General features: G+C 44.4%; 1 protein-coding gene across 1 annotated transcript; it reads right to left on the minus strand.

The window, feature by feature from the left end:
• Window positions 1–8,893: 8,893 nt before the first annotated feature.
• LOC133061817 (zinc finger protein 333-like) lies at window positions 8,894–17,503 on the minus strand. The gene is made up of 5 exons (XM_061150046.1): window positions 17,337–17,503; window positions 16,733–16,821; window positions 15,363–15,458; window positions 14,597–14,673; window positions 8,894–13,495 (listed from the first exon to the last, which is right to left on the minus strand). Exons 3-5 carry the CDS (start codon window positions 15,433–15,435, stop codon window positions 12,398–12,400), a joined length of 1,248 nt encoding a protein of 415 aa, XP_061006029.1. The 5' UTR covers window positions 15,436–15,458; window positions 16,733–16,821; window positions 17,337–17,503; the 3' UTR covers window positions 8,894–12,397.
• Window positions 17,504–17,733: the final 230 nt, after the last annotated feature.

The following is a 17,733-nucleotide window of genomic DNA, read 5'->3' on the forward strand; positions in this document are numbered from 1 at the left end:
GACTAGTTGGATCTCCTTGCAGTCCAAGGGACTCTCAGGAGTCTTCTCCAACACCACAGTTCAAAAACATCAATTTTTTGGCACTCAGCTTTCTTCACCGTCCAACTCTAACATCCATATATGGCTACCGGAAAAACCATAGCCTTGACTAGATGGACATTTGTTAGCAAAGTAATGTCTCTGCTTTTAAATATGCTGTCTAGGTTGGTCATAACTTTCCTTCCAAGGAATAAGCGTCTTAATTTCATGGCTACAATCACCATCTGCAGTGATTTTGGAACCCCAAAAAAATAAAGTCTGACACTGTTTCCACTGTCTCCCCATTATTTGCCATGAAGTGATGGGACCAGATGCCATGATCTTAGTTTTCTGAATGTTAAGCTTTAAGCCAACTTTTTCACTCTCCTCTTTCACTTTCATCAAGAGGCTCTTTAGTTCTTCTTCACTTACTGCCATAAAGGTGGTGTCATCTGCATATCTGAGGTTATTGATATTTCTCCTGGCAATCTTGATTCCAGCTTGTGCTTCTTTCAGCCCAGTGTTTCTCATGATGTACTCTGCATATAAGTTAAATAAGCAGATTGACAATATACAACCTTGACGTACTCCTTTTCCTATTTGGAAACAGTCTGTTGTTCCATGTCCAGTTCTAACTGTTGCTTCCTGACCTGCATACAGGTTTCTCAAGAGACAGGTCAGATGGCCTGCTATTCCCATCTCTTGAAGAATTTTCCACAGTTTATTGTGATCCACACAGGCAAAGGCTTTGACATAGTCAATAAAGCAGAAATAGATGTTTTTCTGGAACTCTCTTGCTTTTTTGATGATCCAGCAGATGTTGGCAATTTGATCTCTGGTCCCTCTGCCTTTTCTAAAACCAGCTTGAACATCTAGAAATTCACAGTTCATGTATTGCTGAAGCCTGGCTTGGAGAATTTTGAGCATTACTTTACTAGTGTGTGAGATGAGTGCAATTGTGCCGTAGTTTGAGCATTCTTTGGCATTGCCTTTCTTTGGGATTGGAGTGAAAAGGGACCTTTTCCAGTCCTGTGGCCACTGCTGAGTTTTCCAAATTTGCTGACATATCAAGTGCAGCACTTTCACAGCATCATCTTTCAGGATTTGAAATAGCTCAACTGGAATTCCATCACCTCCACTAGCTTTGTTCGTAGTGATGCTTTCTAAGGCCCACTTGACTTCACATTCTAGGATGTATGGTTCTAGGTGAATGATCACACCATCATGATTATCTGGGTCATGAAGATCTTTTTTGTACAGTTCTTCTGTGTATTCTTGCCACCTCTTCTTAATAGCTTCTGCTTCTGTTAAGTCCATGCCATTTATGTCCTTTATTAAGCCCACCTTTGCATGAAATGTTCCCTTGTTATCTCTAATTTTCTTGAAGAGATTTCTAGTCTTTCCCATTCTGTTGTTTTCCTCGATTTCTTTGCATTGATCACTGAGGAAGGCTTTTTTATCTCTCCTTGCTATTCTGTGGAAATCTGCATTCAGATGGAAATATCTTTCCCATCAGATATTCAGATATCAGATGGGAATATTTTTATAATACCTCCCACTAATTGGCCCATGAAATCACCCAGCTCATAAAAATCAACCACGCCACATTTCAGGGCCATAGCAGTCACCCTCTGCAATGGCCCACATGCTGTCTGTGGATTGTGTTTCTCTATGAATAAATCCACTTCTTACCTATCACTTTGTCTCTCACTGAATTCTTTCCTTGATAAGACATCAAGAGTGTGGATATTTCTTTAAAAACTGGGAAAAAAACTGCCGTACGACCCAGCAATCCCACTGCTGGGCATGCACACTGAGGAAACCAGAACTGAAAGAGACATGTGTACCCCGATGTTCATCACAGTACTGTTTACAATAGCCAGGATATGGAAACAACCTAGATGTCCATTGGCAGATGATTCGATAAGAAAGCTGTGGTACAAGACAAAGATGCCACAAATAAAGAAAACTACAGGCCAATATCACTGATGAACATAGACGCCAAAATTCTTAACAAAATTCTAGCAAACAGAATACAACAACATATTAAAAAGATCATACATCATGACCATGTGGGCTTTATCCCAGGAATGCAAGGATTTTTTAACATCCACAAATCAATCAATGTAATACACCATATTAACAAATTGAAAGATAAAAACCATATGATTATCTCAATAGATGCAGAGAAAGCCTTTGACAAAACTCAACACTCATTTATGATTAAAACTCTCCAAAAAGCAGGAATAGAAGGAACATACCTTAACACAATAAAAGCTATATATGACAAACCCACAGCAAACTTTATCCTCAATGGTGAAAAATTGAAAGCATTTCCCCTAAAGTCAGGAACAAGACCAGGGTGCCCACTCTCACCACTACTATTCAACATAATTTTGGAAGTGTTGGCCACAGCAAACAGAGCAGAAAAAGAAATAAAAGGAATCCAGATAGGAAAAGAAGTAGTAAAACTCTCACTGTTTGCAGACGACATGATCCTCTACATAGACAACCCTAAAGAGTCTACGAGAAAATGACTAAAGCTAATCAATGAATACAGTAATGTTGCAGGATATAAAATTAACACACAGAAATCTCTTGCATTCCTATACACTAACATTGAGAAAACAGAAAGAGAAATTAAGGAAACAATACCATTCACCATTGCAACAAAAAGAATAAAATACTTAGGAGTATATCTACCTAAAGAAACAAAAGACCTATACATAGAAAACTATAAAACACTGGTGAAACAAATCAAAGAGGACACAAATAGATGGAGAAATATACAGTGTTCATGGATTGGAAGAATCAATATTGTGAAAATGAGTATATGAACCAAAGCAATCTATAGATTCAATGCAATTCCCCATCAAGCCACCAAAGGTATTCTTCACAGAAATAGAACAAATAATTTCACAATTTGTATGGTAATACAAAAAACCTCCAATAGTGAAAGCAATCTTGAGAAAGAAGAATGGAAGTGGAGGAATCAACCTGCCTGACTTTAGGCTCTACTACAAAGCCACAGTCATCAGGACAGTATGGTACTGGCACAAAGACAGAAATATAGATCAATGGTACAAAATAGAAAGCAAAGAGATAAATCCAGGTATGTATGGACACCTTATCTTCGACAAAGGAGACAAGAATATACAACGTCAAAAAGACAACATCTTTAAAAAGTGGTGCTGGGAAAACTGGTCAACCACTTGTAAAAGAATGAAACTAGAACACTTTCTAACACCATACACAAAAATAAACTCAAAATGAATTAAAGATCTAAATGTAAGACCAGAAACTATAAAACCCCTAGAGGAGAACATAGGCAAAACACTCTCTGACATAAATCACAGCAAGATCCTCTATGACCCACCTCCCAGAATATTGGAAATAAAAGCAAAAATAAACAAATGGGACCTAATTAAACCTAAAAGCCTTTTCACAACAAAGGAAACTATAAGCAAGGTGAAAAGACAGCCTTCAGAATGGGAGAAAATAATAGCAAATGAAGAAACAGACAAAGGATTAATCTCAAAAATATACAAGCAACTCCTGTAGCTCAATTCCAGAAAAATAAATGACCCAGTCAAAAAATGGGCCAAAGAACTAAACAGACATTTCTCCAAAGAAGACATACACATGGCTAAAAACCACATGAAAAGATGCTCAACATCACTCATTATCAGAAAAATGCAAATCAAAACCACAATGAGGTACCACTAAACGCCAGTCAGGATGGCTGCTATCCAAAAGTCTAAGAGCAATAAATGCTGGAGAGGGTGTGAAGAAAAGGGAACCTCTTTCACTGTTGCTGGGAATGCAAACTAGTACAGTCACTATGGAGAACAGTGTGGAGATTCCTTAAAATCTGGAAATAGAACTGCCATATGACCCAGCAATCCCACTCTTGGGCATACACACCGAGACCGAGGAAACCAGATCTGAAAGAGACACGTGTACCCCAATGTTCATCGCAGCACTGTTTATAATAGCCAGAACATGGAAGCAACCTAGATGCCCATCAGCAGACGAATGGTTAAGAAAGCTATGGTACATATACACAATGGAATATTACTCAGCCATTAAAGAGAATACATTTGCATCAGTTCTAATGAGATGGTTGAAACTGAAGCCAATTATACAGAGTGAAGTAAGCAGAAAGATAAACACCAGTACAGTATGCTAACACATATATATTACATTTATAAAGATGATAACAATAACCCTATATGCAGGACAGAAAATGAGACACAGATGTACAGAGCAGAATTTTGGACTCTGTGGGAAAAGGCGAGGGTGGGATGATCTGAGAGAATAGCATTGAAATATGTATATTATCAAGTGTGAAACAGATTGCCAGCCCAGGTTGGATGCATGAGACAAGTGCTCAGGGCTGGTGCACTGGAAAGATCCAGAGGAATGGGATGGGGAGGGAGGTGGGAGGGGGGTTCAGGATGGGGAACACATGTAAATCCATGGCTGATTCATGTCAATGTATGACAAAAACCACTACAATGTTGTAAAGTAATTAGCTTCCAATTAAATAAGTAAAATTTTTTAAGAGAGAAATCAAAATCAAAATAGGAAAAAAAAAAAAAAAAAGAACCTGAACTTAAACTAGGTCTGTGATCTCAGTTGGAAGACCATGGGTTTTAGCTGGGTTTGAATCCCAGCCATGTGGGTTAGAGTCCCAAACAGCGTTTTGGCCTGGTTTGAGTTCCATCACATGGTTTCAAGTCCTAATCTGAGGTAAACTGTTTCACTGTCACCACTGATTATTTTTTCCTTAAACAATTAAAAAATTATTTTTTCCTTTCCTTCATTTCCTTAAATTTTTTCTTAAACTTTCCCAAGTAGTTTGAAATGGACCATACATGTGATTATAATCCTACGGATTCTTTACCAGCTGAGTTACCAGGGAGGCCCAAGCTTCCTGGGAAAAACGGTAAATAGCCATTTCTTAGGGTGCACAGGCTCTCAAGCTAAGCTATGGAGAACTTTCTGCTTTTAAGTGATAAAAATACTTCTTATTCAAATAAATCACATGAGAATTTATATGCATGTGTTCCGTAGATGAACTGACAGGAAATATCTAACATACATGCTTCCTTCCTCATGGGTTATTATGAGACCCACAGTTCTGCTCTGTATTCCTGGCATTACCAGTAAAAGCACAGCCTGCCTGCTTGGTGGTGGCTCAAGTTTCCTACTAATAAGGGAGCAAAGGATGCAACTGCCCCCAGCTCACCTGCAAAAGAAAGCTTTGTGAATATCTCACTAAAGGATTCCCTCAGCTCTAAAACTGGCATCAATCTACTGGTCATTCAATGAGGAGACAGGTCTGATATCACAAAACTAGTGACTGGCAGGGACAAGAATCAGAGTCTGTGCTTGTTCAATGGCAAAGCTTGTGCTCTTTCTACTAAATTGCTCTCTTGTCTAATTAACATAACTGGAGTGGATACAAAGAAAAACAGAAAATGAAAAAGAAAATGGCTGGGATAGAACCTAGCCTGGTGCCTGGCAATGCACAGGATAGTCATCACATGTGAGCTTTATGGCATCATTTGTAAGTGAGGCCTGAGGGATAGATAAGCAGTAGGCACTGTGGGCTGAGGGATAACAGGATGGAGCATCTCAGGGGTGGATTGTTTTCCAGATAAGTAACTGGGATGATGGAACTACTATTCTCCAGGGCTAGGCTAGGAAATGTGAACTTCTTTCTGAGAGCAGTAGAGATCCATGAAAGAATCTTAGGGGAAAGATGTTTGAAAGTCCAGAATCTATGGGAAGCAGTGGGGAGGGCAGTAAGTTGGACTCAGCACAAGCACCAGACTGCTCTAGGATGAGGTACAAGAGTCTAGCTGGCATTCACCCTAAACTAGGGAACTCCCTGGGCAAGTCTATTCCTACACAGAAATCAAACAGGCACCCAAATGCCAAAAAAGAGGGGGTTTCTTTGTTAAGCTACCAACATTGGGGTGGTCATGAGAGCATCATTTGCATCTCTCCCGTTACTAGGTACAGCTGTCAAGCAGCAAGTTGATGTAGGAGAAACACAGTCTCTACTTGCCCCCTTCCAAGGAGGCATGGCATTGCATGTACATCCTACATTTAGGAGCATTTGTCTATGTGAATTCATGTAGACTTAGTGAGTACATTTAAAGTTTATTTTCTGTCAGGAGCAGTGCTAGGTTTAAAGGAAGTAACACTGAGCAGGCTCGATGTGGTCTCTAATCTCAGGGACCTTACAGAAAAGAGGAAGATAAAGTCCAGTAAACAATTCCCCAAAGCAGTGTGACTTAGGAAGTAAAGAACTCCGTTTCTGGCTTCCATCGTGGATATAGAAAACTGGCACACTTTGCTGCCACCACAGCAACAAGAAAAACCTGAATAACTGGCAGAAACATAATTTCCTGGAGGGAAGGGATCGTTAGGGATGGACATATACACATTGCTATATTTTAAATGGATAGGACTTCCCTGGTGGTCCATGGGTTAAGAATCTGCCTGCCAATGCAGGGGACATGGGTTCAATCCCTGGTCCGGGAAGAGCCCACAGGTCACGGGGCAACTAAGACTGTGAGCCACAACTACTGAGCCTGCTCTCTCTAAAACCAGCGTTCTACAACAGGAGAAGCCACCACAGGAGACGTCTGTGCCTCTGCTCATGGCAGTTAGAGAAAGCCCACATGCAGCAACAAAGAACTGCCACAACCATAATTAAACAAAAATTTCAGAATAAATAAAAAATAAAATGGATAACCGAGGACCTACTGTATAGCACAGGGAACTCTGCTCAATGTTATGTGACAGCCTGGATGGGAGGGGAGTTAGGAGGAGAATGGGTACACGTATATGTATGGCTGAGTCCCCTCCCTGTTCACCTGAGACTATCACAACATTGTTCATTGGCAATGCCCCAGTACAAAATAAAATACAAAATAAAAAGTCTAAATAAAATATAAAAAGAAACACACACACACAAAAAAAAAACACCCCACATTACTTTCTTGAACCCAGAAGGTGTAACCAACTAACCTGAAATCTAGGGGAAGAGATACGCACAGAGATATGGATATGAGCACTGGATGAAGACACGAGAGTAAGGTGCCTGCTAAAATTTGTAACCAAGTGCTGAATGCCAGATGTGTGTATGATAGAGAATCTGGAAGCCTCACACACAAGACAAGTTCTAACCCACTCAAGATTCTTCTTGCACCACCAGGCACTCATAAGGAAGATTATGGAGAGGGCCAGAGATGGGGAGAAAGTCTCCCTCCTCAGCCAGATCCACAGCATCACTAAGTACATGTTCCATCTCCTAAGTTACTACAGACAACATTACCACCAGTGATTTCCCTACCACGTAACCACAAAGCCTTTTCCAAACCTCTCGCGGCAGTTTTCTCACCATATTTCCAGCCACTAAGTTTCCTCACCCTTCTCATCTGCTTTCTTGCTGCAAAGTTCTAAAGTCAATGCCACACTTTAAGCTTTTGTTTCAGCCACATCTTATTTCTGATACAAACGTCTGTGTCAGTTATGTATTGCTGCCTGACCAGCTTATATGCTCACAATTCTTTGAGTCAGCATTTGAGATGAACTCAGCTGGGCAGTTCTGATACCCAGGGTCATTCACAAGACTTAATTCACCTGATGGCTTGTCTGGAGTCAGATGGTCTAAGGAGGCCTCACTCACCTGTCTGAGGATTGTTGCTGACCGTCAGGAAATCCTCTCTCTCCATGTGGTGTCTAATCCTAGAGGAAGCTGGCCTAGGCTTCATCACACTGTCCTCAAGAATCTAATCTTGAGCTAAAAGATGGCAAAGGCTAATGTGTTTTTCTTCTTTAATTATTTACTTTTGGCTGCACTGGGTCTTCGTTGCTTACTCTCGTTGCAGTAAGGAGGGGCTCCTCTCTAGTGCAGTGCACAGGCTTCTCATTGCAGAGGGTTCTCTTTGTTGCAGAGCACAGGCTCTAGGGTGGGCAGTTTTCAGTTCACTGCAGCTCCCAGGCTCTAGAGCACAGACTCAATTGCTGTGGCTCACAGAGTGAGTTGCCCCATGGCCTGTGGGATCTTCCTGGACTAGGGATCAAACCAGTGTCCCCTACACTGGCAGGTGGATTCTTAACAATTGGACCACCAGGGAAGACCCCCAATGTGTTTTTCTAGCTTCTATTTCTATTGTGTTTGATAATGTTTCACTGGCCAAAGAAAGTCACGTGATCAGGTTCATCTTCAAAGGGTAGAGAAATAAACTCCACCTCTTGATAAGAGGAGCATCAAAGTCACACTGAAGAGAGGTGTACAAAAGAGAATGGATGAAATTACCGTGCAGCAATCTACATCACTATTCACACACACAAAATAAAGCAAGGTAAAACATAAGAAATCACTTACCCACTAATACAGCTATAAATAAATTGACAGTAGCATGTGCTGTCAAGGATATGAAGCAAATGAAACTTTAATCTACTGATGTGGTGGTTGGTTGTTTAGTCGCTGAGTTGTGTCCGACACTTTCTCAACCCCACGGACTGTAGCCTGACAGACTCCTCTGTCCATGGGATTTCCCAGGCAAGAACACTGGAGTGAGTTGCCATTCCCTTCACCAGGGGATCTCCCCAGCCCAGGAATTGAACTTGCATCTCCTCCACTGCAGGTGGTCTCCTCCTTTACCACATTACCAGTCACCAGGGATTCCCAATTGATGATGGAAGTATGAACCATTTCAACCACTCTGGAAAACTGTTTACCAATATCTACTGAAGCTAAAAATATGCCTATGCAATGACCCAGAAATACCATGTCTAGGTTTTATACCCAGAGAAATAAGGAGATATGTTCCCAAGAAGATATACACAAGAATACTCATAGCAGCTTTATTCATAACAGCATTGGGAAAGAACCCAGATGTCCATAAACAGAGTGAAATTTTTTAACTGTAGTGTATTCAGACAATGGAATATTACACAGCAATTTTAAAAGAGATCTACTGGTAATGTGACAAAGATAAAGTTCATAGGCACTATATTAAGTGAAAACATCAGACACAAGAAGGCGTACTGTGTGGTTCTATTTTTCTGAACAGGAAAAACAAATCTATGGTGACAGAAGTCAGAATACTGGTTAACTCTGGAGATGGGGCTTACTGACCTGGGTCGGGCCCAAGAGAACCTTCTGGGAAGATAGAATTTTTTTTTTTTTTTATGTGGGTGGTGTGAAAGTGTCACTCAGTCATGTCCAACTTTGTGATCCTATGAACTGTAGCCCACCAGGCTCTCTGTCCATGGACTTCTCCAGGCAAGAATACTGCAGTGGGTAGCCATTCCCTACTCTAGAGTAGCAGAGATAAATATATATAATTTACTGAGGTGAACACCAAGACTTACGGACTTTTATGTAAGTTATGTCTCAATTAAAGAACTTTAGAGGAATTCCCTGGCAATCCAGTGGTTAGGACTCTGCACTTTCACTACCAAGGGTGTGGGTTCAATCCTTTGTCAGGGAACTGAGATCCCACAAAGCCTTTCAGTGTGGGGGAAAAAAAACAAAACTTTAAAACACAAAAACAGAACTCTGTGAGTTCAGGCGAAATGGACAACAGCTCCCTGCAGTGAAGTTCTGTATCGAGAGCCAGACTGTCACTTACCACCTACAGGACCTCAGTTAACTTATCAGGACTCAGTTTCCTCATCTGTGAATTGGGGATAATAACAGTACCTTCCTCAAAGTGTCATTGTAAGGACTAAATAACTTAAAAGATACAAAGTTCAGGGTAGTAGCTATAATACTATCTAGCAATAATAAGCACTAAATAATTACTTGCTATTATGATGATGAATGGCTGAATATTCACTGCTAGGGAGAAAGACGGCCACTAGGAGAATAAAAGGAACAATTAACTGAAAGCTTACAAGATGTCAAAAATCTTTTAATTCCATTGCTTCAAAATATATGAAATTTGAATTAAAAGACTCATTCAGCAATTCATACATATGGTAGGAGTGTTTAATGGAACTTTCTCAGTAAATGATAGACTGGCAACTGCTAAGGACTGAATGTTGGTGCTCCCTGGAGTTGACATGCTGAAGTCTAACTCCCAAGGAGATGGTTAAGAGGTGAGGCCCTTGGGAGGTGATTAGGTCATAGGGATGGAGCTCTGATGAATGGGATCAGTGCCCTTACAAAAGAGACTCCAGGGAGCTCTCTTGCTCCCCTTCTGCCATGTGAGACATGGCAAAAAGATGGCCATTTATGAACTAGGAAGTGGGGCCTCCCCAGACATCAAATCTGCCAGCTGTGATCTTGGACTTCCCACCTCTAGAACTGTGAGGAATACATTTCTGTTCTTTGTAAGCCACCCAGTATTTTCGTTATAGCAGCCCGAGCTAAGACAGAAACCAGTATTTTAAAATGTGTAAAAGACTTTTATACACAAAGAGCATGCTCCATCTAGTGGACATTTATAGGATACCATACATTGACTTCCACCATCCAAGAAGCATTTATAAAAATGAACCATATATTAAGTGCATCAGTTAGAGACTGCATTCAGCCACAATAAATCCATCCCTGCCCTCCCCCAAACTCCCCTCCCCCCAAAAAAGACAATGTCATGTACCAGTAAGAAGTGCATCTTTTTCGTGTAAACAAGATGTCCAGAAACAAACAACCCAGGGCTGGTACACCCACACAAGGATACCAACCGGGGAACCAGGATGGTTGTAGCTCTGGCCACAAACTATTATTTTTTAATCTATTATTTTTATATGTTTAATTTGGCAGCACCATACAGCTGTGGGATCTTAGTTCCCTGACCAGGGATCACACCCTCAGCCCTGTATTGGAAGCTCAAAGTCCTAACCACGGGACCACTAGGGAAGTCCCCCACGCTCTCTTTAGACTGCTGCTTTCGCCCCTGTGGTCACAGGATGCCTCCTCTAGCACCAGATATGGTGCCCGCTTGTACAAAAGGCAAGAAGGAGAGAAAGTGAAAGTGTTAGTCGCTCAGTCGTGTCTGAAGACTCTTTGTGACCCCATGGACTGTAGTCCGCCAGACTCCTCTGTTCATGGAATTCTCCAGGCAAGAATACTGGAGTAGGTAGCCATTCCCTTCTCCAGGGGATCTTCCTGACCCAGGGACTGAAGCTGGGTATCCCGCATTGTGGGCAGATTTTTCACTGTCCGAGCCACCAGGGAAGAAGGAGAGGGATCTGGCTAAATGAAACCATTCCTTTGTGACATCTTCCCCAGGACTCACACTCAAAGATGCCTCTTGCTGGCCAGGACTGGAGAACGTGGCCTCCACTGCCAGCAAGAAGGACGGGGAGGTGGAAGTATTTTAATCATGCGCACTCCCTGATGGTGTAGTGGTTTGAATGCGGCCCCCACCACCACCATCACCGAAAGATATGTCCACCTAGAAACTCTGGTTGTGAACTCAGTTGGAAAAGGGTCTTTGTGGATGTCATTAGATTAAAGATCTTGAGATGAGGCCATCCTGGATATCTGGGTAGACCCTAAGTCCAATGATGTGTCCTTATAAGAGACACTTAGAAGACACAGAAGAGGACACAGACACACAGAGGAGAAGGCCATGTGAAGATGGAGGCAGTGATGGGGGCGATGCTGCCACAAGGCAAGGCACACCTGGGGCCACCAAAAGTGGAAAGAGGCAAAGAAGCCTCCTCTCCTAGAGACTTTAGAGGGAATGTGGCCCTGCAGACACCTTGATTTCAACTTCTGCCCTCCAGAAGTGTGAGAGAATAAAATTCTCTTGCTTTAAGCCACAAAATATATATGTACATTGCATAGTCCCAATCTGAACAAAAATACCTAGGTGCTTTTGCAAGTAAGAAGGGGCAGTTTTGGCAGGCAACTACCAAGACATGCCATTTTCCAGGCAAGAGTACTGGAGTGGGTTGCTATTTCCTTCTCCAAGGGTTCCTTTCCCAACCCAGGGATCGAACCCAGGTCTCCCGCACTGCAGGCAAACGCTTTACCGCCTGAGCCATCAGGGAAGCCCTAGACCTAAAAGCAAATCTCCATAAATACTTAACATTCAACAACATAAAGATCACACACTCTGCTTGTGGTGTGTTACGTGTGTGTACACGTGCTCAGTCGTGTCTGAGTCTCTGTGACCCCAGGGACTGCAGCCCACCAGGATCCATGGGATTTCCCAGGCAAGAATACTGGAGTGGGTTGCCACTTCCTTCTCCAGGGGATCCTCCCAACCCAGGGATAGAACCCTCCTCTCCTGCATCAGCAGGCGATTCTTCACCACTGAGCCACCACAGAGGATGTCGCTAAAGGAGTACTAGGAGAGATGATTACCGTCCCGGGTGCTTAGTCTGTAGAAACAGGAGGTTAATCAGCAAGGGGCCCTTCCATGGGCAGAGACACAGATAAAGGCAGGTCGCTGGTCCTGACATTTTCTCCCCTGGCGTGAACCCTCTTGTGCACGCTGAGTGAAGAGCTGTGTCGGAAGGCTTTGTCACACTGAGTGCATTCGTAGGGTCTCCCCGTGGTGTGGGTTCTCACGTGGACGATGAGGTGCGAGGACTGGCCGAAGGCTCGCCCGCACTGCGGGCACACGTAGGGCTTCTTGCCGGTGTGGGTCCTCGCGTGCTTCCTGAGGGATGAGGGCTCCCCGAAGGCGCGCCCGCACTCCGGGCACGGGTAGGGCTTCTCTCCGGTGTGGATCCGCATGTGACTCTTGAGGGTGGAGAGCCGACTCAGGACCTGCCCGCAGGTGGCGCACTCGTAGAGCTTCTCGCCGGTGTGGATCCGCTTGTGCACGTTCAGGTTGGTGCTCGTGCGGAAGGGCTTCCCGCAGTGGTTGCACTGGTAGGGCTTCTCTCGGGTGTGGGTCCGCACGTGCGTCTTCAGCGACGAGTGCTCCCGGAAGGTCTTCCCACAGTGGCCGCACTCGAAGGGCTTCTCTCCAGTGTGGGTCCGCATGTGGCTCCTCAGGGAGGACGGCTGGGTGAAAGCCTTCCCACAGTCCTTGCACGAGTAGGGCTTCTCGCCCATGTGGTTCCTCTGGTGCAGGATCAGGTTGAAGTTCCTCGTGAAGGTCTTCCCGCACTGGCTGCACTCGAAGGGCTTCTCGCCGCCGTGGGTCTTCAGGTGGCGCCGCAGGTTGGAGAAGTACTTGAAGGCCTGCCGGCACTCCTGACACTCAAAGCATTTCTCCGCGGTGTGCGTCTTCTCGTGCCGGATGAGCTCGGAGCTGTACCGGAAGGATCTTGCACATTTGTCGCACGTGTAGGTTTTGTCCCCGCTGGGGACTTTCTCAGGCACGATGAGGCGGGTGGTCCGGAGGAAGGATTTTCGGCTCTCTCGGCCTTCAAAGGGGCTTCCTTCAGTAGGAAATCGCGGGTACTGAAAAAGCGGTTTGATGCTGTCAAAGGGCTTCCCAAGCTCATCATATTTATAGAGGTTTTCTCCGACCTGAGGTGGCTCCTGTCAAGTGAGGAAAATGGGAAGACCAGAGGCTTTACTGCAGTCACAGGTATTCTCCCACAAGCAAATTGTGTGTAGGAGAGAGGCAGTCCTATGGTTCAAACTTATACCGTCCTAGTGTATCTCTGCCATTTCTACCCTGACTTCCTTCAAGAGGATACTCTGCCACAAAGAGCTATCATTTTCATTACCTTCATGGGACTTCTTAGAAGTAGATTTTTTTTTTAATTGTTAAAGACTAAATTAAGTCTTGAATGTTCTACATCTGTGTCAGATTTACAAAAATGGTCAACTTTGCACTGTTTACAATAGACAAGACATGGAAGCAACCTAAATGTCTATCGACAGAGGAATGGATAAAGAAGATAAAGTAATGGAACACTACTCAGCCATTAAAAGAATGAAATAATGCCATCTGCAGCAATATGGATGGACACAGAGACTGTCACATGGAGTGAAGTAAGTCAGAGAAGGAGAACTATCTTATGACATGCCTTATACATGGAATCTAAAAATAAACGATATTAATGACCTCACTTGCAAAACACAGTCTCACAGACTTAACAGTACAAACTTATGGCTGCTGAGTGGAGGGGAGGTGGTGCGGGGTGGGGGGGGGGTGAACAGGAAGGGACAGTTAGGGAGTTTGGGTTGGGATGGACATGTACACACTGCTGTATCTAAAATGGATAACCAACAAGGACCTATTGTAGAGCACAGGAAACTTTGCTCAATGTTATGTGGCAGCCTAGATTGGAGGGGAGTTTGGGGGAGAATGGAGACATGCATATGTATGACTGAGTCCCTTCACTGTTCTCCTGAAACTGAACACTTACCTGAAACACATTATTAATCAGCTATACCCCAATACAAAATAAAAAGGTTTTAAAAACGATTAGCTTTGGGAACTCTGTGAGATACATCTTGATCTACATTTAGAGTTTTTTTCCCCTAATTGATGACATTCACAGACTCTCTCCCAACAAACTGCCTTCTCCTAGGTGAGTACCACTTGCCTTGAATCTCTCTCTGAGCTTCTTGAGTTTCTAGCCTACAGCAATTCCCACTGTAGAGGACCAAGAATAATCCCTTATGCCTTACCCTTTTCATGCCAATGGATGGAATCGCTGCCAAAATATCTTGATTAGGAATGGAGTCTTGGTGTTGAAGGTGAGGACCTGGAATGAATTAAGGGGGAGAAAATATCAAGTGCACAGGGAAGGAAACTCTGGAGTCAAAAGGACCAGTAAGCTAGATACATGCAGATTTTTTTTAATATTGATCCTAAATATGTGAAGAAACTGAATAAGAGGAACATATCAGGACTTCCCTGGTCCAGTGGTTAAGACACCACACTTCCAATGCAGGGGGTCCAGGTTCGATCTCTGGTTGGGGGACTAAGATCTCACAGGCCACGTGATGTAGCCAAAAAATAATTTTTTTTTTAAAAAAGGAACATATTAAGGAGCAAAAAAATTTTAAGCTGTTTGGCTATGTGAAGAGTTAAGTAATCACAGGAACAAGGAGTGGAAATAGTAGATAATTTTCTAAGAAAGGATTCCATGAAGACTGAACCTGATGTTGAGAGAAAGTATTAGTTAAAAACATAGTGGGGAAGAACTGGATGAAATATACACATCAAAGTGCTGAATGTAAAAAGGAGGTAGGATAATTTACTCTATGCTCTATGAAGCCAGAGTAAAGTGTTAGAGGTAAAAAAGCAAGGGAAAGAGTAAAGAAAGTGAAATTTACTGAGGAAGCTCAACCCAACTGCCTTCCCCATCAAGGATACTGAAAGTGTTTCTAAATCTTACACACTCATCTTAGCACCCAGAGCTGGTGCTCCCCTCGCCTGCCTAGTGCTCACCTAACTGGGCTCCTGGGAAGACCCCTCTCTCAGTGACGCACAGCTCTTCTCTTTGCTCCATATGGGAAGACATCCTGGTTTTGCAGAGTTGATCACCTGCTTATGGGAAAAGATGCAGGGTGTGAGCAGACTGTGCCTGCCATGCAACAGGGGCTGATACTCTGAAGTCTTCAGGGTCACTGGAGATGGAAACAGCAAAAAGGGCACACCTACATTCTGATGTAGGCTTCCTTCACAAAGGAACTAAGGTACAAGCTCCCTCAATGGGTCCCAAAGAACAGTAGGACTCTCTAATCCCCACAACCCAGGGCCCGGCTCAGGAAGGCACTTAAGAAGCCCAGGAAGAGCAGACAAGCCTTCATTTCCATGAGGAAGCCACAAGACTATCATAAGCACCATGAGGGCAGGACCTCTCTGTCTCTTCACCTCTGGATTCCCCAGACCAGCACAGTTCTGGGAACCCACAGTGGCTGCATGAATGTGTGCATGAAGCAGCAAGGCTGGCCTTGCCCACAGAGGCCAGGTTCCTGTAGTTCTCCAGCATCATGTCTCTGTATAGGCTTTTCTGGGCAGAGTCTAGAAACAGCCATTCTTCCGGTGTGAATAGCACGGCCACATCCGCGAAGGTGACTGGCTCCTAAAATGCACATCCAGGAGCTCAGCCAGAGGCCAGCCCCTCCAGGACTCAAGAGGACAGTGAGGGGCTTGCAGGCCTGGGGAAGGGAGACTCCCATGCACAGGATGTTCAGATATAGTTCTAAGGTCCCTCAGCTCAGGCCTCAGAACTGCAACTTTTCTCCATCTATTCTTCCCTCCAAAAATGAGAGCGTCCTGAAGTATGGCAGCCAAGGACCTCAACTTCATGACAGGACTTAGCTACTAACAACTAGCCAGGACTTCCCTGGTGGCATAGTGGGTAAGAATCTGCCTGCCAATGCAGGGGACACAGGTTCGATTCCTGGTCCGAGAAGATCCCATATGCCACGGGGAGACTAAGCCCATGTGTCACAACTACTGAAGCCTGTGTGCCCAGAGCCCATGCACCACAAGAAGAGCAGCCACTGCAATGAGAAGCCCATGCACTGCAACGAAGAGTGGCCCTTGCTCGCTGCAATGAGAGAAAGCCTGAGCGCAGCTACAAAGACCCAGTGCAGCCAAAAGTAAATAAGTGATTTAAAATAAAACAAAAACTAGCGTGGAAACCCTCGCCCCTAACCCCAGGGTCCAGCAGGTGAGGTCGCTGCTCACCCACCACTAGAGGCCCAGTGCCTGGAAGCCTAGAAACCAGCCCTGTGGGATTGAGAAGCTCCCAGACAAGGGGAGGGGACAAGGAGGCAAAGCAGGAAGAAGAGCAAGGACTTCCAGCTTACCTGTGGACAGGTGGCCAGTCCCCCAGGAGTCATGGCTGCTTCTTCCATGCTCTCCTTCTGGAGCCAGGCAGGGCCCTGAGCAGACAGAGCTGCAGAAGAACAGGGGAGCCGTAAGGGTCTCAGCAGCAGGGCTGAGGCTGCCCACCGTGACTGTGCATGACTACAGGTGCACACACACCCTTGGACAAACACACACACACATACTGTACACTGAGATGTGCATGCACATATGCTTGCACACACCCACAGCTACTTGGGCACGTGGGCACACTCACCCACACCAGTACCCACACATGCATACACTATGTGCAGAGACACACACACACACACACACAGATACCACTAGAGGCCCAGCACCACACATACACAAGCACACACACAAACACACAGAAATATACAGAAACACACACAGCTCTTTCATCTCGGCCGCCAATATGCCAACCAAACTAAGGAAGACCTGAAAACTTGGAGGCCACATGAGCCATGGCCGCATCATGGGAAACACCCAGGAAGCTGAGCTAACACTGGTGGCCTACTTCACCACAGGATCAGCTTGAACGAATATCACCCAGGAGACGTTGGGAAAGTCGGTACAAGGCATTACCATTTAAAGGGGAACCAGAGCTTCTGTGCAACTGTCAGCCTTGATAAACTGTTGACCTTAGTTGGTGAGAAGATCCAGATAAGTGCTGTTGAGGATAAGACTGAAGCTGTCCTATCAATGATGTGATCAGAAAGATCTGGGGAACAAAAAGCTCCCAAAGCAGCCTGTCATCATGAAGGCCAAATTCTACAGCAGAAGAGCCGAGAAGAAGACTAAGGGTGGGGGGACGGGGCTTGCAGAGAAGGAAATGGCAACCCACTTCAGTATTCTTGCCTGGGAAATCCCAGGGACAGAAGAGCCTGGCGGGCTACAGTCCATGAGGTCAAAAGGGGTTGGACATGACTTAGCAACTGAACACCACCACACCAGCTGGAAGCCACATGGTGGGAAATTCATT

This window comes from Dama dama, chromosome 9 (genome assembly GCF_033118175.1).
Source record: "Dama dama isolate Ldn47 chromosome 9, ASM3311817v1, whole genome shotgun sequence".
Classification (NCBI taxonomy): Eukaryota; Metazoa; Chordata; class Mammalia; order Artiodactyla; family Cervidae; genus Dama; species Dama dama.